The 25,685-nt window shown below is 34.3% G+C and overlaps 3 protein-coding genes across 10 annotated transcripts; 2 read left to right on the top strand and 1 right to left on the bottom strand.

The window, feature by feature from the left end:
* The first annotated feature begins 6,783 nt into the window (after nucleotides 1-6,783).
* Nucleotides 6,784-9,218, top strand: LOC108198587 (MDIS1-interacting receptor like kinase 2). The gene is made up of 2 exons (XM_017366339.2): nucleotides 6,784-8,584; nucleotides 8,704-9,218. Exons 1-2 carry the CDS (start codon nucleotides 6,832-6,834, stop codon nucleotides 9,051-9,053), a joined length of 2,103 nt encoding a protein of 700 aa, XP_017221828.1. The 5' UTR covers nucleotides 6,784-6,831; the 3' UTR covers nucleotides 9,054-9,218.
* Nucleotides 9,219-11,122: 1,904 nt separating this feature from the next.
* On the bottom strand, nucleotides 11,123-15,639 carry LOC108197093 (nucleobase-ascorbate transporter 6). Of its 6 annotated transcripts, none has more exons than XM_017364594.2 (15): nucleotides 15,552-15,639; nucleotides 14,996-15,166; nucleotides 14,452-14,549; nucleotides 14,088-14,264; nucleotides 13,904-14,004; nucleotides 13,680-13,755; nucleotides 13,493-13,552; nucleotides 13,198-13,382; nucleotides 12,961-13,057; nucleotides 12,541-12,627; nucleotides 12,246-12,304; nucleotides 12,073-12,164; nucleotides 11,905-11,982; nucleotides 11,671-11,831; nucleotides 11,123-11,578 (listed from the first exon to the last, which is right to left on the bottom strand). In XM_017364594.2, the coding sequence occupies exons 2-15, from the start codon at nucleotides 15,102-15,104 to the stop codon at nucleotides 11,360-11,362; spliced, it is 1,599 nt and encodes a 532-aa protein (XP_017220083.1). In that variant the 5' UTR covers nucleotides 15,105-15,166; nucleotides 15,552-15,639; the 3' UTR covers nucleotides 11,123-11,359. The 6 variants fall into 6 exon arrangements, with proteins under 6 accessions (XP_017220083.1, XP_017220081.1, XP_017220085.1 ...); XM_017364592.2 differs by having other exon boundaries at nucleotides 15,458-15,559; XM_017364596.2 differs by lacking the exon at nucleotides 15,552-15,639 and adding an exon at nucleotides 15,481-15,499.
* Nucleotides 15,640-19,076: 3,437 nt separating this feature from the next.
* On the top strand, nucleotides 19,077-22,609 carry LOC108197848 (probable serine/threonine-protein kinase PBL28). 3 transcript variants are annotated; one of them, XM_017365567.2, is made up of 9 exons: nucleotides 19,077-19,220; nucleotides 20,127-20,342; nucleotides 20,419-20,606; nucleotides 20,749-20,977; nucleotides 21,058-21,221; nucleotides 21,309-21,413; nucleotides 21,668-21,790; nucleotides 21,896-22,100; nucleotides 22,215-22,609. In XM_017365567.2, exons 2-9 carry the CDS (start codon nucleotides 20,273-20,275, stop codon nucleotides 22,289-22,291), a joined length of 1,161 nt encoding a protein of 386 aa, XP_017221056.1. In that variant the 5' UTR covers nucleotides 19,077-19,220; nucleotides 20,127-20,272; the 3' UTR covers nucleotides 22,292-22,609. The 3 variants fall into 3 exon arrangements, with proteins under 3 accessions (XP_017221056.1, XP_017221057.1, XP_063938519.1); XM_017365568.2 differs by lacking the exon at nucleotides 19,077-19,220 and adding an exon at nucleotides 19,892-20,024; XM_064082449.1 differs by lacking the exon at nucleotides 19,077-19,220 and adding an exon at nucleotides 19,897-19,914.
* Nucleotides 22,610-25,685: the final 3,076 nt, after the last annotated feature.

The following is a 25,685-nucleotide window of genomic DNA, read 5'->3' on the forward strand; positions in this document are numbered from 1 at the left end:
AATAGTTCTCAAAGGTTCGCAAAAGCATACTTTTAGAAGAACTAGGCATTTCACCAAACCGTTTAGTTCTACTTAGCGTTCTCTTTAGCACCAACTAGCCATAGATATGAACTGTTTGCTCAAAATAAATCATTCACCCAATTCTATGCAATGACCGGTTCATGTAAATAAATATAGCTTCTTCTTTACATCGACATTACTGACATTTAAAAGTTGAATTACTTTCCCATTCAGTATAAAAATTTTACCATCAAAACAGCTAGTGCAGTTAAAAACTAGACATATTGAGGACTACAACTAAGTACTGAAGCCGCTCGATAAGTCTACAATATTATCATCAATTCATCAACCACTCCTTAAAATCAAATAGTCCAGAAAAAAAAATTAAATATCAAGTGGCCAACGTAAAAGGTAGAAAACTTAACACCTTCGATTCTTTCTGGCGGGTCTGTCTCACAACTTCATACACTGTCGGGAGATCATTTATCAACAAGAAGAGTCTCTTCTGAAAATTTACAGTTTCGATGTTATATATCAGGTGGTAAACAAACGCCATACATAAGTGGATTCTGATTATTGCTATGATTATTTAAAGGTTGTAAAACACATCCAATTATACTAACTAAAGATGCAGATTCAAACACACGACAAATGAGGGATATTACCACAACAAGTTTATCACTACAAATGCCGAATTTCATTCATTCTTAATCATTAGTAGTAAAACCGATTGCACTGCATGCATTATGTGTTCATTTATGTTTGTGCTAATTATCCAAAATCATTAATAGTAAAACTGACTGCAATGCATGGCTTGTGCTAATTATCCAAAATCTACCGACACTAAAACCATCAACAATTTTACGTTTCACACTACTTTGACATTCCCTTTTTAAACTGCTCAACAAGGTCCTTATTGATACACAAACAACAAAAATTAAATATTTTGACTATATAATTTTTACCATTGCACAACATTTCTTTACCGTTTCACAATAATTTTGTTTCTTACTATTTAACAACATTTTTTTTACCATTTCACAACATTATCTACAATACTATTGTGTTATGTTTTTTCTCAAGTACATTACTTTACTCAGAAAATTATTGAAAGATTGTCATATACTAATCTTTCACTTGACATGATGTTGAATTTTTTTTTTTCCTCCAAAAATTGGAAGACATTTCTTGGCGTTCCATATTTCAATCAGCTCTATTAGGAAAGAAATCCTGTAAATCAATGTCTATCTTTTCCTACATCTCAAAACAAATTTATTCTTATCGAAGGAAGGCATCTCTAACTTTCTCTGCTCGGAAAATTCCGCTGAAATGCAAACGGATGAAGATAATCGGTCGGATCGTGCGAAGGTTTACTCAATTTCATTAATATAAAGAGAGGCTTTCTATGTAATCCAATTGGCAAATTGGGCAAAATCATTCATGTACCTCCATTCATGCCTCAACGAGGATTAGGATATGATTTTACGAGACTTGATTACAAAATCATATATCTTGTTGAATTATCTTCAACTGAATCTCAAATAAAGATTTATTTGTAAGTAACGACAAATGAATGTATTTACATATTAAATGGTTGGGTAAAGACACCAACATGGGAGAGGTTATATAGTTTAGTGTTTTATTGTAAGTCGAAATACCTAGGAAAATAGTTTAAATTAAAAATTGTTTAACTAAACACTATAATTCATGTCAGTTTCAGAAAAGTAGAAATTATGATATTAGATTAATTCGAACCAAACGATAACTTATCAGCATCCCATAAACCAGGTAAAACCCTAACATCATCTCCAAACTCTTACTTCCCAAACGCAGCGTTGGTCAGGACCAACGCTGTAATTGTGTTTTGGTGGCTGTCAAAGTCTAACAAAAACAATTTTCTATGATATAGTAAACTGTTTTGCATTATCTTTTAAATATTTGCATAAATTTGCATCCTAGCTAAATTTAATTTTTGCATGAAATCACATGCATATATGTTATGGTTATGATGATAGTTAATTTACTAAGTTATTCGCTAATATTTACTCGCATTTCCCAAAAGTTGTAAAGTATTATTGAGCTAGTATCATTTCGATTATAGGTGTAAAGAGATTAAACTTGCTGCATTGGAAGACTCATGTTGTGAGAGATTAAACTTGCGGCATTGGCAGACTAATGTTCTTGTAAAAAAGATTTTATTTTAAACTGATGCCTTTTTCTTTGATATGGTTTTATATATTCTACTTTTGGTTCCATCCTGACATTAATTTAAGGTGTAATAGAGAGGAGAGTGATTTTTCACAAAAATTACGGGGAATTATTATACCTTCTAAGTCCTGCAATTATTCTTGCATAATTATAAAGTTAAGTGGATGATCAAAGATAAAAAAATATTAAATAAATTAATTGTCAGAAATTGATTTAATTAATGAACATGCGATATCTTTAATACAGGAAATTTAATAAGCAAATAATATTAGAGCCGAATTAATTAATTATATTAATGTACTGGAGAGGTATTAATTTTTTAGCGGATTGAATTAATATTTAATGACACTTGGCTCAGCTTTAATGTCATCGAAAGACTCTAATTATCCCTACCTTAACCTATATATATTTATTTTCTTAGTCTTTGATTCCAAAATTAGTAGCAACCAAAGATTCCAAAGTTAGTAGAAAGGTAAAACTTGGGTGAATTGAAGGCCACATTTTGCACAAGGAGAATCAAGGAATACAACAGAAGACGTAGATTTGAATCCCTTGTCATAGTGATTAAGGTTAATCTTCTGCTCGAACTTGTTTAATATGATTTCATAAAATGTAACACCATGATCTGATTATTGTATCGTACCACATTCCGCCATGTTGAGTTACTCATGTCACTGTGCTGGTTTATGATTAGTCACGCATCTCAAGTACATCTTGACACACTGGTTTAATCTTTCACTTTGGTCATCCGTTTGTGGATGATATGTTGTCGAGTAACTGGATGCACTTTCCATTTTGCTGAACAATTCATGCGAGGATTTGCTTGTGAATATCCTATCACGTCCAGTAACAATGCTTTTGGGAGGCCCATACAGCTTAATGATCGTATCTACTATCTAGTAGCTTTCGTGCTACCTGGGTTGCACTAAAAGGATGTTGCACTGCAAGGAGGCGACAAGACTTGGTATACTTGTCGATTGTCGATAACCACCTAGATTATATATTCCCTCCGTCTCATTTCATGTGACCTCATTTCTTTTTTTGAACGTCTCAATATATCCCCTCCGTCTCATTTCATGTGACCTCATTTCCTTTTTTGAACGTCTCAAAAAGAATGAACTTATCATACTTACTATTTTTGAGCACTACTTTTCACTATTACACCCAACCTCTCTATTTTATTCTCATTTTTATTAAACAAACACTATTACACCCACTACTTTCCTCCACTATCATTTAAAATATTGATGGGTCACACCACTTTACCCACTTTTCAACTAAACTTACTCTGTTTCACTACTTACCCACTTTTCAACTAAATATATGTTCTCTAACCTGGGCAATCCCTCGATGACGTCTATGGTCATGACTTCCCAAGCCTAGCCTTGTCATCTCAAGTCTCCTTCCGAGGGATCAATCCCCAGTTTGGTCATTATCCGCTGTACTTCTTGAATCTTGATCATTTTCCAAGTATTTCAAAATTTCTTCCTTCCACTTAGGCATCACAGTACTAATCACAGATAACACCTTGTGTGGGAGATGTAAATCCAAAATAGAAGTTTCTTCTATTCAAAAATATTTATTATCTAATCGAACCATATTCAATAGATATTTAGACAAAATAATTGTAATATACGAAAAAGGAATTCTGAAATTAAGCATCACCATGTTAAAAGATAAAATCAACCAAATAATGAAATATACGATTTTTGAAATTAGTAAAATAATAAGATTTTCATAAAGACAAATATAAATTGAAATCATCGATATACTTATATAAAGGAGAAGCATGGGGTGTTTAGGTGGCATCTCTTAGAGAGCTTCGTTCTATTTTTCTAATTTTCTGGAATTTTTGGATGAAAAAATATCAAAAATAAAAACTGTCTTTTTTAGTTTTGGATATATTTGAAGAAAGTTTCAAAACTACCTTTTTCAAAATATCAAAATCAAATCAGAATTTGAAAGTATCATTATATTTTTGAAAAAAGGTGTATATCAAAAACATAAAGTATTTTTGATAACCGGTCTTTTCTCAAATCAACCCCTATAAATTGAGGTCGGACATCATAAAATTTAGCATACACAATTTTTTTTGAGCTTATTTGTCTTCTCCATCTAATACAATAATGAATTACACTATGCTACATGCTTTGAATGACGCTAGAGATGATTAGTTGATAAGAGTAAGAGTTCGTCGAATGTGGCAGTCGACAAATCCAAACACGGGAGAATACTATAGTCTTGATGGATGAAAAGGTCAATAAATTAACTGTTAGGGATATATGTTTGTTCGTTATTCTTTTATAATATTTGTTTTGTTCATCTGACATGTTTGTTGTTGTATGATTTACTTTGTACAGAGGAAAAAATTATTCATGTAACACTTCCACAATCTGTTTGTTCGGTTCAAGCACCTTTTAAGTGAAAACTGTTTATACAGTATCAAAAAAAATAAAGGTTGTTGCAACTTGGAAGCAAGGATAGTTATAGACGCGATTTCATCGATTAAATTGATATTTTTGCGGACAACCAATCCAAAAAAGAAAGGAATTGCCGATAAACCGTGAATGGATTGGAGTTCATAAGTACCGAGATGATTAATGTTCGTACAACTACAACATAATGTTTATCTCATTAAAATTAAAGATGGTTTCGGAGTTGCATCTCAATATCTTTCAAACTTTTACGCACATATGCTAAACACAACTAAAATTAAGATTTGTCGTGCTTTAAATCGTTAATTACATGTAGATTTTTATTTTCATTTTTTCACTCATGAATTATCGTCAAAGTTTGCAATTTTATATATCAATATTAGTATTGTATCGATATATTTATAAAATAAAATATATTTTATTTTATAAATATTAATTTTGAATCATTAATATAATTTTTATATGCTGCCGTAAATTTATTTTATTTTGTAGATATTAATGTTAAATAATTAATATAATTTTTATAATTCGCCGCAACGCGCGGCTTTTCAACTAGTTAAATAAAAAAGCCAATCAAAATATTTTTACTGATTTTTTATAGCTAAACCGTCTTAGATTAACCTCGTCTAATTCTGCAATAGACCAGCCTGTCCAGTGTCCAGTTCCTGTAATCATCACGCTGAAAAGTCAAGACATGTACTAGAAGCAGAGAACAGATTCAATAAACAACTGTTTTTCTTGAAGTATATTGAAAATTTCCAATAGAATGATAGACAAGTTATATAAAAATAATTTGTGTTCCAACATGACCCACCTAATTAATTATCACTCAGTTTAATATTATTAAAGCCCGTTTCTTCAAATGGGGTTGGCTATAATAATTACTCCCTCCGTCCCTCTGAGTTGTATACATTGGGGGACGGGGACGCGGCACGGACTTTAATGCTCCTGCAAAATGTAGTTGTGCAATTTATTTTTAAAATTTTTCTTTTCTGAATTAAAGTTTGAATGTTATATTTTTATACAGAAAAAGAAAATCTCAAAAATAAGTTATGGAACTATATTTTATAAGAGTATTGAAATGCGTGTCGAGCAGTTAAAAAGAAACGTATAGAATTAAATGGGACAGAGGGAGTATTTAAACTATATAAATATTTATAAAATTTTGAATTTGTAAAGCATTTTGATGATACCGGCTATATTGATTGATTATATTTAAATATAGCATGGTATTATTATTTCAAGTTATTATAAATAAAATATATTATTTTAATATGACCACGTGATAACATTCAGAAGAGCTTGACTAAAATTACAGACAAAAGAAGAGCATATTTTAAATTTAATATTTTTACGAAATTATCAGTATTTTTTATTTTTTGTATACAACTCATTTTAGTTAATGATTTTCCATGTCATAAATGGCTCATGACTATATCTAGACCCGACAATTTTTCATACAACACGAAACGACACGAAAATTTAGTGTTTGTATTTACATTTTTTTGTACACAACACGGAAAATTCATGAACACAAAGTACACGACTAAGATGTAGTGTCGTTTTGTGTTTACCCTTTGTATTAGTCACACGACACGACACGAGATACACGAAATAAATATAATTTATAATTAAATATTATAAATATGTATAATTTTAATAAATTTATGTATATTTTCTTTTAACATAATGCATAGTTTATAATATTATAAGTATAAATGTTTTAAATTTATATATTTCATATAATTTTGTAAAATTTTTATCTAGAAATCTAATATTTATATTAATTTATATTTATATTCAATTCTACACGAAACACGCACGAGAGCGACGAGAAAGTAGACAAATCTAAATCAGTTGATTTTATATTTGGTTTATACACACGAACGAAAAAGTACACGACAAGAAAATATACGATACCGACGAATTGACAAGTCTAATTTTATCCAAATCAACCAAGTCAACTCTTTTATTTTTATAAAGCATAATTAAGATTATGCAGTTATTATATTTAACCAATTCAACTCGTGGAATTTCTTTTATTTTTATATTTGCACAAGCAAGAGGTTTGAAAATTGCATACACTAAGTAATTAAGACACCAATAATACAACACTGCAAAACTGGGTGTTGACGTCAAAGTGGAGTATAAATGTGAGAATGAGCAGAGAAGAAGTGATTTACAAAAGATGGCTTCATCATCTTGTATTACCTATAAACTCTTACTTCTGTCTACATGCTTAGGTGTGCTTCATGCGTTAATTAACTCATCAAGCGAAAGAGAAGCTCTTATTAGAAGCGGATGGTGGAGGAATCAAATCCCATTAAATATCACTTCGAACCATCATCACTGCACCTGGATTGGCATTGGCTGCAGTGAGTCAGGTAGCGTCATTTCTATAATACTCGAAGATTATTATATAGGGGATGAGCTTGGAAAACTCAACTTCTCTTCATTCCCATACCTCCAAAGACTTTATCTTTCCAACTGTGATCTTAATGGAAGCATACCTTACCAAATTGGAATGCTTTCAAAACTCTACTCTCTCGTGCTTCAAAGAAACAATCTCAGTGGTAAGTTACCTTCTTCCATGGGTAGCCTCACTAACCTAGAGCTGCTTGATGTATCTAACAATCATCTCACGGGGTTCATCCCCTCAGAACTAGGAAACCTGAGTAATTTGGTTTCTTTAGTCATTTCTTATAATAGTATGAATGGGACCATTCCTGTGGAACTAGGAAACCTAATTCATTTGGAAGTTTTATCACTTGAGTATAACAAACTCACAGGGACAATCCCATTAGCTTTAGGCTCCTTGACTGTACTCTGCTACCTATACCTCAGTTCTAATCAATTTAATGGCTCCTTAGATTTACATGATGCTAATTTCCCTCAGCTCGAGTTACTTGATGTGTCTAATAATTCTCTCACAGGCCCTGCACCTAGTTTTAAGAATAGCACCAGTCTAAAATATCTAAACATCTCCAATAATTTATTCAGTGGACACATCCCAAAAGAACCGCCTTACTGCTATTCTTCCAAAATTTGTTCGCGATCACATTTTTCCGACTTTGACCTCTCCAACAACCATTATTCTGTCAAGCTCCTGTCCAACCATGATTCATTTACAAATCACACATGCTGCTATACAGAAGATGATTTGGATAATCGTGAAGTGACCTTCCACCCAAGAAAATCAGAACTATGGATTGTCCTCTACACAACTCTTCCTATTATCATCGCTCTTTCCTTAGTGATTCTAGTCCTTGTGTTCTTTTTTCGATATAGAAGTACAAAAAAGTTTCGGTATAAAACTACAAAAAAGCAGAACACAGTGCATGTGCGGGATGGTGATATATGCTCAATATGGAACTTTGATGGAAACATTGCATATGAGGACATTTTAAGAGCAACAAATAATTTTGACATCAGATATTGTATAGGAACAGGCGGCTATGGCAGTGTTTATGAGGCTCGGTTACCAAACGGAAAAACTTTTGCCATTAAGAAACTTCACCGTCTGGAAGCCGAGGACCCGAATTTTGACAGAAGCTTCAAGAATGAGGTACACGTCTTGTCAAATATAAGACACAAAAATATTGTGAAGCTCTATGGTTTCTGCTTGCACAATCGATGCATGTTTCTTGTCTATGAGTACATGGAGAAGGGGAGTTTGTTCTGTGCGCTCAGAGATGATGCCCATGCAGTGGAACTCGATTGGAGTAAGAGGGTGAACATTGTGAAAAGCATAGCACATGCTTTATCTTACATGCATCATGACTGCACTCTCCCAATAATTCATCGTGACATATCAAGTAATAACATACTTTTGAACTCTAAAATGGAGGCATTTGTCGCAGACTTTGGTGCATCAAGGCTTTTAGAACCGGATTCATCCAATCAAACTATTGTTGCAGGAACTTACGGTTATATAGCTCCAGGTTATTTTCTCTTTCCATGATGTTATAATCATTTAATTAGTCAAAAGTCTTTTTAATTGTTGCACTAAATTATGCTAGGAAAATTTTCTAAAATCTTCTTTTGCTTTCTAATTGTACAGAGCTTGCATACACTATGGTAGTGACCGAAAAGTGTGATGTGTATAGTTTCGGAGTGGTCGCACTGGAAGTAATCATGGGAGGCCATCCAGGGGACTTCTTGTCATTATTCACATCTTCCAGATGCACGAGGAATAAAATGTTGAATGAACTGTTGGACACACGCCTCCCACGACCAACAAGACAACAAGAACATGACATAATTCTTATTCTGAACAAAGCATTCGCGTGTCTGTGCTCCAATCCCAGATCTCGGCCATCTATGCTTACTTTATCTCAGGCGTTTTTACAAAGTCCAAAGATGCTGACTACAAAGTCCATATATACCACTTCAGTTGAAGAAATTTGTTGATTTTGTATATTCTACTTGATTTTTAGAGTAACAGGTTTCCTCCTCAGATAAAGGCTCAAATGTATTGCTAAAATGTAAGTGTTTTAATTATGCAGCCATGAATACGTGTTTTAATTATGCAGCCTATCTGGCTAAAATATTAAATGGAAACGTTTTGTTCACCTTATATTAGCTCAACCATTTTCCTGCTTCCCCTACTGCCTACCATGAGAAAAGAATTAAGATTTTTACAAATGCACTTTGAAGCCCTCAACACTCCAACTGCTGAAACTTCAAGCTAGCTGTCCTAATATTCCCATGCCCTACCACATTGTGGAATATGAACTTTGAAAATTACACACTGTGGAAACTGGAAAGTTGAATTGGTCTGTGGTCTTCCATCATTTCTGTTATACCCGGAAAGTTATAATATTCATTTTACAAGATATTACTTTCTCACGATTTAAGAATCATTTAATTAGTAACAAGTTTTCTTCTATCGTCGCATGAAGTTATGCTTGGAAAATTTTCTAAAATCTTCCTTTTTGCTTTCTATTTATATAAAGCTTGCACCGAAAAGTGTGATGTGTATAGTTTTGGAGTGGTTGCACTCTAAACAATCACAGGAAGCCATCCGGCGGACTTTCTATCATTATTCACATCTTTCGGGTGCACAAAAAGTAAAATGTTGAACGAATTGTGTCCCACGTGCCTCACACTTCTTACAAGACAGCAAGAACATGACATAATTCTTTTTTGAACAAAGCATTCGCGTGTATGTGATCTTATCCACATCCCGGCCATCTATACTTATTTTATCTCGAGGCAATTTTACAAACTCTAAGGACTTTGACGACAAATTCTATATTCTATATACACCACTTGAATTGAAGAAGTTTGTTGATTTTGTGTATTCTACTTGATATTTAGAATAATAGGGTTTCCTACTCGAATAAAGGCTCTCATGCACTACTAAAATGTGAGTCGTTTATATTATGTGGCCAGAGTATCTCTTTCTCTCCTTGGCGGTCTAGCAGGCTAAAATATTAATGAAAAACATGCTGTTCACTTTAAATTAGAAGCTCTTTTAAGAACCAGCCAGTGAGGAGAACAAGTTCTTTACAATTCTACATGTTAGATGTGAGTAACACTCTTCTATAGACATTCTGTTACTATCATGATCAAAAAGGCGCAGTGTCTACGATATCTTTTTCTAATATGTTCCTTAATTTTCTGACGGACGTTGCATACGATGGTTGTAAACGAAAAATGTGACGTGTACAGCTTTGGAGTGGTGGCACTAGAAATAATCACGGGAAGCCATCCAGGAGACTTCCTCTCGTCATTTACATCCATCGAATGCACTGAAAGTCGAATGTTGAATAATCTGTTGGACACACGCCTCCCTCATCTCACAAGACAACAAGAACCCGACACACGCCTCCCTCATCGAACGAGACAACAAGAACATGAAATTGCTCTTGCTCTGAAACAAGCAATTGCAAGTTCGAGCTCCAATCCGGAATTTCGGCCATCACTTTATCTAAGGAGATCACTTTATCTAAGGAGTTCTCACATAACTTCAGTGAATTTCCTGGAGTAAACGGACATGGGGTTTTTAGAGTCATTTTTCCACATTCTTCAGCTTATAATCAGTAGTTTAAAGAACATGCAAGTGTTGGTCTAGAGTTGTTTAAGAATGTCCAAGGAGAAGGAATTTAACAAATGTAGTGTGTTTGAGATTCAAATGACAAAGAAACAGGGCAAGAGAGTTTAAATTACAAAAGAAGTCAATAAAACAAGTAAACTCGAAGCTTTCATCTCTTTTTAGCAGTCCAAGCTCAACAAGAACCTAATACTACAGACATGATCACGATTAATATATGCATCAGATGTAAATGCGTAAATAGTAGGCGGATACCACTCTCTCCTGTCAATAACGTGTCAGAGATTTAAGACGGTAAATATGAATTCACAAGAATTTGAAGCATTTAACCATCTCCTAGAAAAGTGTAATGGCAAAGTAACGAAGCAGCACTTGATATTTAGCCGGTCTCTCCACAAAGCATACTAATAGGTTCGTATACTAGTGTCGAGTTAAATAAGCACTTCAATCCATGTTCTGTCAAAATAGAGAGATACATACACTGATTGTTGCACAAGTAGAAAAAACTGAGATGGTATGTACTGCTAGTTTTTCTTCTTTCTTTTCAGAGAACAAAAATATGAGAGAAGGAGAAACAATAAGAATTTAGGTTTGATACCCACAAAAACTGCTACAAGATATGTCAGTCACTCAGTTATAGAGAACTTCCCCATCAATCATATTACACAGACGGGAAAAATTTGTTGAGATTGAAGGGCAGTGAATAGAATTCCTCGCTCCTGGTATCCGTCTTGTATGACCTAAACTTGTCCCACCATTGCATACCCCTGTCCTTCCTTGTAGCATTGTCTTTGTGATGAAGTGTGACATCTAGAAACAAAGCCAACAAGCCAGCAACAAACGCTTCTGACGAGAATGGGACATTGATCATATCGTTGAACTGCGAAAAAATTATATTCAAGTATAAAATGAAATGCAGATAACAAATTCTTTTGTCCAAGGCATGCCATGAAAAAGAATATGTTTGCTTACCCATCTAGATTTAGTATGGACAGGACCGTAGCCCTTCACTGCTAAGTACTCGTTAAAATATTGCGGAATCGATAATCCCATGAAAATTGAGAAGCCCAAGATGAACTTTGTTCTGAAGCTGTTCAAATTGCAAAACTGAAGGAAACTAAGGCCACCAGCACCTGGAAAATGCACAATTTAGTTTTGTAGGTTGGTGTAACGACATAGCAAACAACAAATTGTGTAAGCACTTACCCACATAGGCAAAGAAAAGACAGTACATAGCTGCAATGATCGGTGCAGGAATTGAGGCAAAGACTGCTCCAAATTTTGCTGAACATAAAAGCATGAAATAATTATCAACAAAGACAGACTTTGATCATTCTAAATGAATTCAGTGCATTCAAACAGTGAGGAAATTACCAAGTATAGAAAAAAATATCATGAATCCAGCAGATATCTGCACAACCCTGCGGCTGCCCACACGTGTGAGAGCTAGCAAACCAGCATTTTCCCTGTAAATTAAATCCAGTGTTCGATCACTTATAAACTTCGTTACAAGGTAATTTTATAAAAACGAGATTTTTGAATCTTACACAGATACCGACGACCCGTTTCCAGTTCCGAATATTCCAGAGAACAATATGCCCACTCCCTAATACATTTACAAACAAAAAGAGATTGCTGATGAGAAGTTATGATGAGCACATATAGAAAAATTGGCAGCACCTTCTTGAAGGGGACAAAACACAAAATCTTAAAAAAAACATTGGAAGCGAAATGTTCACTTTTCTAACATAAAAACTCATGCACTAGGAGCAGAGAGTAGTAGCATATTGTCATAGACTCATAGCATAGGTACAAATTCAGAGTAGCGTGATCAAATTATACCTGCCAACCAACTCCACGGCTGAGCACAGAGGGTGGTATAGGGGTAGCACTTGCATACCTTGACACAGCAATGAATGCACCAGTGGACTGTGGAGGAACACAAATGTGAGAAAGAAGAAAATAACGAATTTTGTCTTTATTGTCAATCATAGATGAGTGGAAAGCATCAAACAAAGAATGCATCGACCCATCAAATGCTTGTGCAAAATAACATGTGAATGGTCCACGTACACAAAAAAAATTAAGATGAGGGACAATTATATGCCTCCTGTATAAGTGGCTGTATAGCTTGAAAAGGAAACTTCAACACATTGTAAGGGCTGGCGGCTAGGACTAGCAAAAGATTAAATATACAATTATGGTGTGCATATGAGGCCTGTGATTTTATAATTGAAAAGCAGAGAGATCAAAACTAAAAACCTCGATAAGAGCAACCAATGAAGCAGCCATCATAGCAAAAGCTTCTCCAGCATCAAAGGTGGGAGCTCCCCATTGGAATGGATATGGAACTCTTATCCTGCGTGAAAGGAAGTGCATTAAAGGAATATATAGCAGCAATTACCGGGTTAGAGGAACATTTAGCCTCTCTGAATCTTAATTAACTAGCAGATGTATTAATTGCGCCCTATAATTTGAGAGCAATTAAACAAGCCATACCATGGAGCTGCACCAATAATCCCAGAACGGTCTGTTCGGCAGCTCATCTGGGTTGTTCTTGGTGAGTGCTTATAAGCTCCCCCAACAGTAAGCAAGTGAGCATAGATCCACACAATAATCACCGAGAATATTACAGCAAAGCGGTCAAAGATATGCTTCTCGCCACCCATAAGATGAGGTATATACTGCGTATGGAGAAAATTATAAATCAGCTAATGATGTTATGAGCTGTTTTTGGATAAATTACACAATTTTTCTTTGGCAATGCTTTGATTATATGTGACTTATATAGTACCTGTGAAAAGATTACTAGAATGAGGAGTTGGGGCAGTCCAATTTCCACACATTTTGTGAGCTGCTCATAAAGTGGAACAATCATTAGCCGAGAGAGCAAAGTATACAGTTGAAATTTGCATGCAAGAAGGTGAAGATGCTAAAATTTCGACACATTGCTTGTTGCAAAGGTGGCATAAAATGCTTACCAGCGGAAAACCAAATTCATACAGCCCGAACCCTGCTAGTGATACCAATGGAACTACCGATAGTGGACTCACAAACCTGATAATATAAGTAAAAGACACTTTAAACATTTAACTAATTTGATACAGGAAGGAAGCAGATACCATGAAACCAATATACTTGGCTATTTATTAATTTAGAATATAAAAATCTGCTGTTAAGATTTTATATAACAGTATATGTCAACCTCATCACATTACGCCAAAGGCCACTAAAACCAAGAACAATTTGAAGTGTAGACGCAACAATTAGAGCACCCTGTGTCCCCCGCATTATCTTCTCAAATTTCTGCATACAGGCATAAAGAAGTAATCAGAACAACAGGAACACTTCTGTTCATAAAACAAGGATAGAAGGGGTCAAATATGTACCTCAGCAGGATCTACAAGGTCACTGTATCGCCCAGCCAAGACAATTGACAGAGTTGTTGGCACAAATGTATATGAGGCTCCAATTACAGCAGGTAATCTGGAGCCGAACAATGTCTGCATATACGTATTTACTCCAGCAACAAAAAGTAGCGTCTGGATCATCTTGGCTTTCTCTTCCTAAACACAAAACCCATATTCCAGTTTCGTAAACAAAAACTAGCCAACATTCTTAAACATTCAGATATCAGAAGATCAATCAAAGCGCAGTCGAATCAACACAAAAATTGAAGACCAAAGTCGCAGAAACATGAGTTATTACTGTACTATAGCATCACTTGACTGTACTTTGAGAGTTAAGCCTTACATTGCCTCCTCCCATTTGCGGAACCAGAGTAGTGGGAATAAGAACTGTAGTGCCGAGCATCACAAGATAGTGCTGGAAGCCAAGTAATATTGCCTCAGCTGCATAAAGAACCAAACCATAACTTAAACTTCACATCAACACCAATGACATCAAGCAGAACAACAATCATCGACTATGCTAACACCAGAAAATTCATCTCAACAGAATACTAGTAAACTCAAGACATATCTGAAAAGCTACAAAGGGGTCCCAAAAATTCACAAATTCCATAAAACACACCTTCAAATCAAGAAGATTTGAATGACATTTAAACCAAAAATCCATCAAACAGAAGTACAGAACAACAATTATCAAAACCATTCTGACAACACCCAAAATTCATGTCCATCAAATCATATAAATCTACACAAGGGCCCACAAACCCAAAAATTCCATAAAACAAACATTCCAACCAAGAAAACATGTGCCCTTAAGTCCATAACTACCTTCAAACAACAAACACATAAAAAAATGTTCACTACATAGAAAAATTCAGAGAACTCACGCCAGGGAGGAGGGCTAGTGATACAATAAGCAATATTAAGCAACTGATCTTTAGCTGGATGTGGAAGCAGCTCCTCTTGTTTAGGTGGTGGTGCATGCCCTCCTGCCATAATACCAAATCTCCCTTCAGGCCTTCACCTCAACTCCCCAAAAACACAAATTCCTCTAAACCCTGTTACAAAAAATTCAAGAAAACAAAAAAAAAATATTTTACAACCTTCTCATCACCAAAAAAATAAAACCCCATCATTCACAATCCCAAGAAAACACTCAAAATAAAATTAAATCATACCAAACCCACACAAAACAACCTGTCCTAAAGTACAAACACAAAATGCATTTATATCAACAAGTACTTATTAGTTCTTACTATTATTATAATAATTTTTTTTCTTGTGATTATTAGAAAAGAGACAGAGATATGTCTGAAACTCTGAACAAGTAAAAGAAAAAGGAACAGTACTGTTGTTGGAAGTGCATGCATACATAAGAAATGTGTGTGTGTCTAGTTGTGTTTATATTGGGAATGGTGCAGTGCAGTCTTTGCTTTCTCTTACACGTAAAAATAAAGCTTAAAGAGCATCAAAAGAGCATCTGGACCGTCTGCTTTAGTGCTAAACTCATCATCATCTTCACTTTTGTTTATGCTAATTCCATTTTTCTGTCCAAATTTTATGTTCCTGAGATTTGGTAGAATAAAAAACCGCATCGCAGGTTGTAATTAGTTGAAATAGATGTCATCTTCTGCTGACTTGTCTCAGATTAAATATAGGTCCTTTATTACCGAGTTAGAATTTATCTAATTCTTTTCAATATATCAAAAATTTTCAATCAAATCAGAGATATGAGTGAAAAAATAAAATTTAATCAAAAATATTCAATAAATCACGATGTTTTGAACACTACTCGATAAATTTTATTTATTTATCATGGCAATATTTGACCGATAATATAGACACATAAAAAATCATTATGTACCATGATATATTCTTGGAATAAAAAATTCTAATATTAGAATTAAAAATATAATCATTTTTATTCATGTTATTCCTTAAAGGGTGTTTTTAACCTGAGTAAATACAGTACAACTAATATTATTTGATTATTTAGGTGTTAGTTAGGTGGAAAGGGTTTGTGTGGATTTATATTAGAGTTAATTATATAAAGAATGCAAAGGTGATAAAAGAAAAAGGGTTACTGCTATTCCCACACCTTTATCTCCTTTCTTCACTCTGCAATACAAGAATCTGGAAAAAAAGGTGCAATTAAACAGTGGTTTCGATTTTGAATTAACAACGGAAATATAGAAAAGATCGAGAAGAGGACATAGGAGCAAGTTCAAGAGTGTCCTAGTTCATGCCCCAAATATAATATAAAATATTATGTCCTAGTAATTTAGGACATACTTTACTAACTTGAACTCCAACAATGTGCCTTGTCCAGGACATTGTTGGATCAAATTTTTTGGTCAATTGCCCTAAATTATAACTTAGGACATGATATAGGGCATCTCTTGGACTTGCTCTAAGAAAGTACAGAAACCGTTGTTCTGGATTGCAATTTTGCAATTTATTTATATCCCTTAGTTTTTGATTGCGTCCGGTTTTATTATCCCGCTTAGAGCAGGTGTGAGGAGGGTAAGATGTAAGCAGTCTTGTCCCTGCCTTTAAAGCAGAGAGATTGTTTCCGTAAAAACCTCCGACTTAATGCACAATAAATAATATAATGTGTGATATAATATTAATATACCTTAGCACATGACCTTCTTCACATGAGACTTATCTAAACAATTTCTGTTTGTAACAAATTATAAACCGTTGTTCTAGGCTCATTTGATAACGCCTTAATGAGAGGAAATACAGGCTCGTCCAGAACTTGTTTCATTAAGATTATTTGATAAACCTTTTAACATGCTGGACGACAAAGGAAAACTTCTGAACCACACAATCAAATTTCACTCCCTCAATCGTCCAGCGGAGTGTTTAATTAAAGAAAAATCCACTTCAGCATGGCTCCCTCCCTTAATAATATATTCTATCTAGTTCCTAATCAAAAATATATATATGTTATATCACCCCTTTGATCTATTATATAAGTTGCATGACTTTTAACAAGGAGTATTTTTAGGAGGTTTCACCATATATCCGAATTTATTTATTTTTCCTGAATAAAAAAATTTATATTATATTTTTTATTTTAAATTAAATGACAAAAATATTTATTTTTATTGTATGATCAAAGCACCTAAAATTATGTTTAAATTAAACAACCTATAAATTGGATTAGAGAGAGCATCATTTAGCAGAATATATTAATAAATTATTCACCATCCAGCTAAATTATAAAAAATATTAACAAACAACTTTTCTCATCCAGAAATTAAGATTAACTGATCGTCCAGAAGTCTCCGTCATCCAGAAAATATCGTTCATATTTAACAAATGACCCCGATTTTTATACACTTATTCTGTGAAAATTACAAAACGTTTTTTTTATGATACGTCAATACAACCCACACGACCAACCCTTGCTAGAATAATTTGACTTGTTTATCTTCTGGTCACCTGAGTTTTTCTGTTCCATGTGAAAAGAGCTTTGAGACCATTTCAGTTATGGGCCTGGGCAGGCCGCGGGCTTACACGGGTCATGTATTTATAAATGGATTAAGAAGTTAGTCCAGCGTGAAATTGCTTAGCGTTTGCATAGCCTTATATATAACTAATCAAACTTAACTCAATCTTACGCAGCTGTTTTGAGTATATAATTGAAGTAGTGATTTGTAGAAAATTGTCAGGTAAATATATGTTTATTTAATTTTTAGTATCTTAAATAGACACGGATTAAATCTCTAGCTTAAAATTTTTTAGTTAAATATAGTTATTAAAATTTGCTTTTTGAGTCCATACTGCTAGTTTAATTTACCAAATATTGGAATCAGATGATTCAGTTGATCAAGTCTATCAAAAACGCCTATTTTAACAATAAAAGAATAGTTTCGAAGGTTTTTTCAGTTTTTCATGATAAACATGCATATATACAAATAAGTTGGTAAGATATCGAAAAATTATATTAAAATTATTATTTAATTGAAAAATTAGGTATCATATTTTACAATATTATGCTCAAGCAGGAAATATATAATTTTCAGATATTCGACAGAAAATGGTGTTAACCAAAATTCAATACTATGTTCGGATAAATATCATGATGAGCGTATCCACAATCTAGAAAAATATAATTACTTTTATTAAATCAAACAAAATTACAACAAGAAATGATCAAAGAAGAAGGCACGACAAAAAATAATCACGGAATCAATTGCTATTTATACCAACTTAGGGTCTGTTTGGGAGTGCTGTTAAAAATTGCTGTGCTGTCAGAAAAAGTGCTGGTAAAATAAGTGCTGTTGTGGAAATCAGATAACTGTTTGGTAATTTTTTGATATTTACTTATTTTGAGTTATAATATAAAAAAAATAATGTTTTTGGTGAGATTTTATAATGAAATCTATAACAGTATTCTGCAAAAGCTGAAAAGCAGCTTTTTCCAAAAGCATGGGAGGACCTGCTTTTTCTAACAGCAGCTTTTCAGCTAAAAGCTGCTGTTCGGAAAAGCTGCTTTTCGATTTACCAAACAGTTTTTCACCTGCTTTTCAGCAAAAAGCTGCTGTTGCTGTCTGCAACAGCAACCCCAAACAGTACCTTAATACTCTCAGCGGTGGGTTTATCCTTTGTTGTCCCGGGACATCCGGGCTCGACTCTGGTTCACTCCGAAAATTATCAGAACATATACTAATTTGTAAGACATATAAGCTTGCGTTCTCAAAAAAAATACTCATCAAGTCCTTCTCACTTTCATCATATCAACATTCAATTAATATTCTCCATCAGCCCCAACACCATTTAACAAAAAGATTTAAAAATACGAACGGAATATATTTTCCAAGATAAAGTTCGGTATTGGGCCTTGTTTGGGCCCTTAAAATGCAACACTAGAACATGGCGCCGTAAGCCAAGACTTTATAGTAACATGGGATGATGATTTCGAAATAAAACAAAAAACTATAAAACAGAAAACAGAACAATACGTATACAAGCATTATGTTGGATCTAGGACTTCACTTAATCCTTATCTCACTAAATCATTTGTTTTATAACAAGTTTCAAACTAACAATACAACCTATTTTGAAGCAGCCAAGGTCTGAGGATTCTTGAACATAATTAAGGTACTGTTACATTACTAATCTCTCTTTAATCTTTGTGGCCTTTGTTCATCATCTTGGTTTTTAGTTTCTGTTTGCATGAATCTTGTTTACGTTCAAAGTTTAGATTGCATGCAAAAAGTAGTCGTGTGGGGGGTTGAACCTTGGACCTCTTGTTACTGGATAGAAATTTTCAGATAAATATTAGTTTGTCATATAGGAATTCGAATTTGAATTTAAAGAGTTTGTTACGAAAGATTAGAACTTTTCAATGAAAAGAGTTGAAACCAGTTAAATCCTCGACTTTTTGTTATCGGTTGATATTGTGGGAGACGAGTATACGGTACCAAAATTAATCTTTAGGGAATCTGAATTCGAAATTTAAAGAGGGTTTTTACGAAAGAATAGAACTTTTTTTATGAAAAGATTTGAATATATGACTTTGACTCGTATGTTGAATCCTCGACCTTTTGTTACTGGTTGATATTTCGAGAGACAAGTATGTGATACTGAACTTGATATTTAGGGAATTCAAATTTGAATTATGAAAGATTAGAACTTTTTTGATGAAAAGACTTGAAACTATGACTATGAGATGAAATGGAAGTTACTAGGTTTAGTTGTTTTCATGGCTAGAAAGATTGGTGCAGAGAAAATGACTGTGTACAGGAAAAGAGAAAGACCCTAAAGTTAAAGTTCAATCAAAACACATTTAGAGGTTGAAGTTTCGCTTTCCTTTTAAATCTACATTAGAAGACAAGTAATTTATACACACCCTTTCACTTTCTTGAATCTTCTCTTTTTCTTATTCTTCAAGTTTGAAATCAGGTTGTTGTTGTTGGAAGATGGTGAATTATGCTTTCTGGTTTGCTTTATACGTACTCTTAACCCGATTCTCGTATTCAGCTTGTACTTGTTAATCTTTTTCAGGTCTTTACATTTGATTCGAATGACTGGAAATTCAACTGCTGCAACAATCATCCGATTGTCTCAATTTTTGTTTTGTATTTAAAATTTAGTGAAGAGGGGTGATCTGCATTTTTTTGTTAACTGGCGAGGAAAATTGTTCACAGAACATGATTTTGCGATTAGCCTCGATGTGGAACAAGCACCGGAGAAACAAAAAGGAGAATCGTATCGACCCTTGTATGTTCCTGCTTCCTACTAATATTATGTAATATTACAATGGTTCAAGTTAACTGATCGAAAAATTAACTTGCAGGGAAATATAAGCCTCTGGAGTATTGGCAATTGGAAGATCAGAGCAAACCTGCAAAAAAGCAGCAAGATTCCTCATCAGTTTTTACGGTTAAAGAGATGGAAGAGGCAACCCGTTCCTTCAGTGATGAAAATTTTCTAGGAAAGGGTGGATTTGGACGAGTATACAAGGGGACTCTGCGGTCTGGAAAGGCATGTACCAGAAATATAATGATTTGATTTCAATAGAACATGTCACAATGATAAAATTTATAAGTACTTGAGATTATTTTACTGGTAATTCAATATCATATGTGAATTTATAGTATTGAAATCTCTATTTTGGACTTGGAAGGTTGTAGCAATAAAGAAAATGGAGTTACCACCTCCTAAAATTATTGACGGGGAACGCAAATTGTCAGTTGATGGGGAAAGAGAGCGAGAATTTCGTGTTGAAGTTGATATCTTGAGCAGATTGGAACATCCAAACCTGGTTACTTTAATAGGCTACTGTGCAGATGGGAAGAACAGGTTTCTGGTATACGAATATATGCACAAGGGAAACCTACAAGATCATCTAAACGGTTAGTTGTTAACTTGATGCTTACGTTTGCTAATCAGAACTTCAGCAGCTAACTGAAGTATTTCTGTGTCTGGATATTAGGAATTGAGGATGTGAAAATGGATTGGCCATTGCGGCTCAAAGTAGCACTTGGAGCAGCGAGAGGACTTGCTTTTCTCCATTCAAGTACCGCGATTGGAACTCCTATAGTTCACAGGGACTTCAAATCCACCAATATACTTTTGAATGATAACTATGAAGCAAAGGTAAATTATCCTCTGTTCTCACTTATAAAGGACAGAGATTAGCTTCTTGTTCCTGTTCTTACAAAGTTAAATTGGCGAATTTCTCAGATATCAGATTTCGGGCTTGCAAAGTTCATGCCAGATGGGCATGAAAACCATGTTACTGCCACAGTTCTTGGTACCTTCGGCTACTTTGATCCTGAGTATACATCGGTATGCTTCTTAATGCAATTAAAATAACCACCCCTCCTACTTAGTCGTGTTCGTATATATATAACGTCTAGGAAAAGCAACCAGAAGAATAATATGTCGCTTAATCATTGTAATCCACATCTATTTTACCAAATACAAAAAATTGTAACCTACAATTTTATGAAGAATCTGTTTTCGGGAAGGAAAAAAAGAGAGGCTGGAAGTGATAAGTTAGCAGGCTTCTGGTTTTTCTGAAAATTGTTACTTTGAAACAGACAGGCAAGCTCACTTTACAAAGTGATGTTTATGCATTTGGAGTGGTTTTGCTTGAGCTTTTGACTGGACGAAGAGCCGTGGACCTGAACCAAGGACCCAATGACAAAAATCTCGTACTACAGGTAGAGATTATACTTCTTATCATATACTGTCGTACTAAATGGCTTAAGAAATTTGTTTTTCGATATCAAATAATGTGAATAACAGGTGTGTGTGATGTGTTGCAGGTCAGACATATAGTGACCAACAAGAAAAGGCTGCGGAAGGTCATAGACCCAGAGATGAGACGGAGTTCATACAATATGGAGTCCATTGCGATGTTTGCAGACCTGGCATCACGTTGCCTTCGAATTGACAGTAGGGAAAGACCTTCAATGGAAGATTGTATAAAAGAACTCCAACAAATTTCGTTTGCAAATTCCAAATGCTCGAGTAAGGCTATGCTATTTTTCGGAATGGTCTAAGAGCCCAAGTATATTATTCTTTTGCTACAACTTGCATTACATAAAAGCTCATCATGGCTGGAATTCTTGATCATGTCTACAGGTAAAGAGCCTAAAATTGCCTCTGAATACGGCCCAGAAATCAGCAACTTCTCTGTTAGGAGTTTAAATCTTCTGTAGTTACGAGACCTACAAAACTGTATATAAAATATATGAATGGTGAATCAAGACCGGAACAAGGAACATCTAAACGTGCATCCTGGCAATCTACTAGGCATCACGAGTGACCTTGATACGATGTTACTAAGCAACGGTACTCTACTTGTACATATTTACATTCTGCTTGATGTATCTTGGAATATAACATTGTACAAGTCTTGGTAGTACTGAGACATAAAGCTTCATATATGTGTAATGCACAGCACTGCAATAAAAAATTTTAGCAGCTGTTACAGAGTTTTTAAGCAGGTACTAAACATAAAAAAAATTTCACTTCTACTGTCGTGTTTTATTACGTTCAACGTTCTTCTACTCTTAGTGATTTATTACGGTGTATCTGACATTCCAGTTACTTGGTGTCTATTTGGTATTGCTGTTGTAGACCGTATTAACATCTTGTTACAAAGATCTTGTTAACAATCTGATGATACATATCACAACTTTGAATCTAGCAAGTAAAGAATTTCAAGTAACTGCTAACAAATCTGAAATGAAACATAGTATGTATTGCAACAAATCCTCATATATGAAATTGCCAAGTTCTCTATAAGTTCTCACGTACCAGATTTTGCATCCGATAAAAACGGATCTGTGATAGATCATAGATAACGCAGTATTATTTTCAATTTGACACTGACATCGGTATCTAAAGATAAAAACTGACAAGAGAGAAAGACTACTAATTCAAATACTAATATCCTACAAACATAACAATCCTGGATTGATAATTTTTTCCAGCATTACATCAACAGAAAACCTCTTCAATTTCTAATTTGCTCAGAGCTCAAAACACATAACTGTATGACAAAGTTATTAACAAGTCTTGCACACAGTTTCATCTTCATAGCTGTCCACATTCAACAAATATCAGTCTCATCTGCAATTGCCTCTTCTACCCTTTATAGCTCTGTTGTCTAACACATGTCATCTTCTTCCAGCCTAGCCAATGTAATAAGACGCGGGATTCTTTGGTCCAGATTTGTATATCTTCCACTCTTCAAATTTAGCTGCAGGCCAACTAACAGCAATTATGAAAACAAATGTTAGAACACATATTTAAAAAGAGTTAATTACACTTTGTAACCCTAGGTTTGCTACAAACGCAGTTTAGTACCTGAACTTTAAAACGTCGCAATATGCACCCCACACTTAACATTCCAGTGCAAGTTGTAACCCCTGGTCACTATTCCGTCCAAATCTGCCGTTAACTTTATCTGTTTCAGAGGTAACAGTGTGTATATTAGTTTCTAACAGCTACTTTCCCCCTTGTGACCCCTCAAAAATTATGTATTATATTTTAAAATTATGTTTTATATTTTAAAATTATTTCTGAACACACACAACGATGTAAAAAAAATTAAAATAATTTTTAAAATATGTATCTAGATTTAGAATCTGAATTTTTTTTACATAAACGTTGTAACTTACTTTAAAATTTTAAAATAAATACATGTTTTAAAAATTATTTTAATTTTTTTTTTACATCGTTGTGTGTGTTCAGAATAATTTTAAAATATAATACATAAACTTTGAGGGGTCACAGAGTAAAGTAGCTGTTAAGAACTAATATACACATTGTTACCTCTCAAACGGTTAAATTTAACGACAGATTTGAACGGAATAGTGACTAGGGGTTACAACTTGCACGGCAATGTTAAGTGTAGGGTGCATATTGCCACGTTTTAAAGTTCAGGTACTAAACTGCGTTTGGAGCAAACCTAGGGGTTACAAAATGTAATTAACTCATTTAAAATTGTATGTCCAGTGGTGACAGTGAATAATTATCATTATCTAAATCTAAGATAATAGAACTTTCAACTTTGCTTGGTCAAGGGTTGTCATGACGTCAATGCGCGTCAAAATGGCAGAGTCGCGAGCCACTTAGTAGAATCTCTGCACCTTCTTTATATATCAGCCCAAAAATAGTTGTGTGCTTAAGATAACGAAGTATTCTATTAGCTGCATCCAGATGTGGCTTTCTTGGCTTTTGCATAAATTGACTAACAACTCCAACTAAGAAAGAAATGTCGGGCCTTGTAATCGTCAAAATATTAAGCTTCCAACTAAAGTGTGATATGTCTTTATATTTTTTTAGCTCTTTCCCAATATTAGCTTTCAACTTCAAATTTTGCTCCATTGGAGTAGATGCTGGTCTTCAATTCATCATCTTGAATTTATCAAGAATCTTTTTAGCATATTGACCTTGAGAAATGAAAATACCATCTTTGCACCTTCATACCTCCAAACCAAGAAAGTGTTTCAGCTCCCCTAGATTTTTCATCTCAAAACGGGTGGCGCCGTAGCGGGTTTGTTCTTCAATCTATTTATTTCTTGCTCATCGTTTCGCGTTATTATCATGTCATCGATATATAATAACACGAGAACATGTAGTCCAACATTAGTGGGTTCCATTTAAGATCTACTTTCGAGCATTGAATAGATTACATAAGAACATGTAGGAAAAGTATTGGATGAAGAAGTTCTGATTTGTGCAAAGTAGCATTATCCAGACTAATTTATGTGCCTCGTCAATTACATGGGTAACAGTGGAACCACAATTCAATAGAAGAAGATACGATTTAAAAGTTTATTGAATGTAGTGCAGACAACCTAGGTCTAGAGGGCACTTAGATTCTTCACAAGTCCCTCATATAACTATTACAGTCTTTTAACTACACTTTTTACTATCTTTTCACTCTCACCTCCTTTTTTCCCGTTTCATCCTCGATCTCGCAATTTCCTCCAGCAAAAAAAAAACTAAGTTTTTCTTTCATTTTTGTCAACTATGTCGTCAAGTCCATTCGCGGCCCCGGTCTTAGACTAGGTTTGCTACGGTGAAAGTATGGATTGGACCTGCACAATGGACAGGTGCAATTGTTGGTAAAAAATACGGCCAAACGTTGATTGTAACTGTGGCTCATCCCATGACTAATACAGCGAATTGGCTCCGAAGACACGGATCTCTATCCGTGCAAGATATTACGTTCAGATGGCAAGGCAGATGTAATATTGCTTCTGGTAGCTAAAACTTCTGGTTGTGTCTGAGGGAGACGCAAATGCTCGGTGCTCGTGGTCACCCAGTGGAGGCTGGGCTTTAACCGCAGGTTCAGTTGTTAATCCAATCATTAAAAATACTAATAATTTCATGAATGACATGGACAGAGGCGGATCTTGATAGGGGCAAAAGGGTCAGTCGACCTCCTTAAATTTTTGTCCTTAATTTTACATAATTACATAATATCGTGCAACGGTAAAAAATTATATAATATGAACATTATTTTTTTTGTCTTTTGTGTTATCATTTTGGTATTTATCATTCTAATCAAAATGAACATGACTTATTATGTTGTGCAAC

This window comes from Daucus carota, chromosome 8, assembly GCF_001625215.2.
Source record: "Daucus carota subsp. sativus chromosome 8, DH1 v3.0, whole genome shotgun sequence".
Taxonomy (NCBI): Eukaryota; Viridiplantae; Streptophyta; class Magnoliopsida; order Apiales; family Apiaceae; genus Daucus; species Daucus carota.

Bases quoted from the DNA above. Each gene is read 5' to 3' on its own strand.
- LOC108198587 (XM_017366339.2), top strand. From the start codon at position 6,832: ATGGCTTCATCATCTTGTATTACCTATAAACTCTTACTTCTGTCTACA. The intron at 8,585-8,703 runs GTTATTTTCTCT...CTAATTGTACAG, and splicing joins TTACGGTTATATAGCTCCAG to AGCTTGCATACACTATGGTA.
- LOC108197093 (XM_017364594.2), bottom strand. From the start codon at position 15,104: ATGGCAGGAGGGCATGCACCACCACCTAAACAAGAGGAGCTGCTTCCA. The intron at 13,756-13,903 runs GTTGACATATAC...TTATATTATCAG, and splicing joins CTTTGGCGTAATGTGATGAG to GTTTGTGAGTCCACTATCGG. The intron at 13,383-13,492 runs GTACTATATAAG...CTCCATACGCAG, and splicing joins TTCTAGTAATCTTTTCACAG to TATATACCTCATCTTATGGG.
- LOC108197848 (XM_017365567.2), top strand. From the start codon at position 20,273: ATGATTTTGCGATTAGCCTCGATGTGGAACAAGCACCGGAGAAACAAA. The intron at 20,978-21,057 runs GTTAGTTGTTAA...TCTGGATATTAG, and splicing joins CCTACAAGATCATCTAAACG to GAATTGAGGATGTGAAAATG. The intron at 21,222-21,308 runs GTAAATTATCCT...CGAATTTCTCAG, and splicing joins ATGATAACTATGAAGCAAAG to ATATCAGATTTCGGGCTTGC.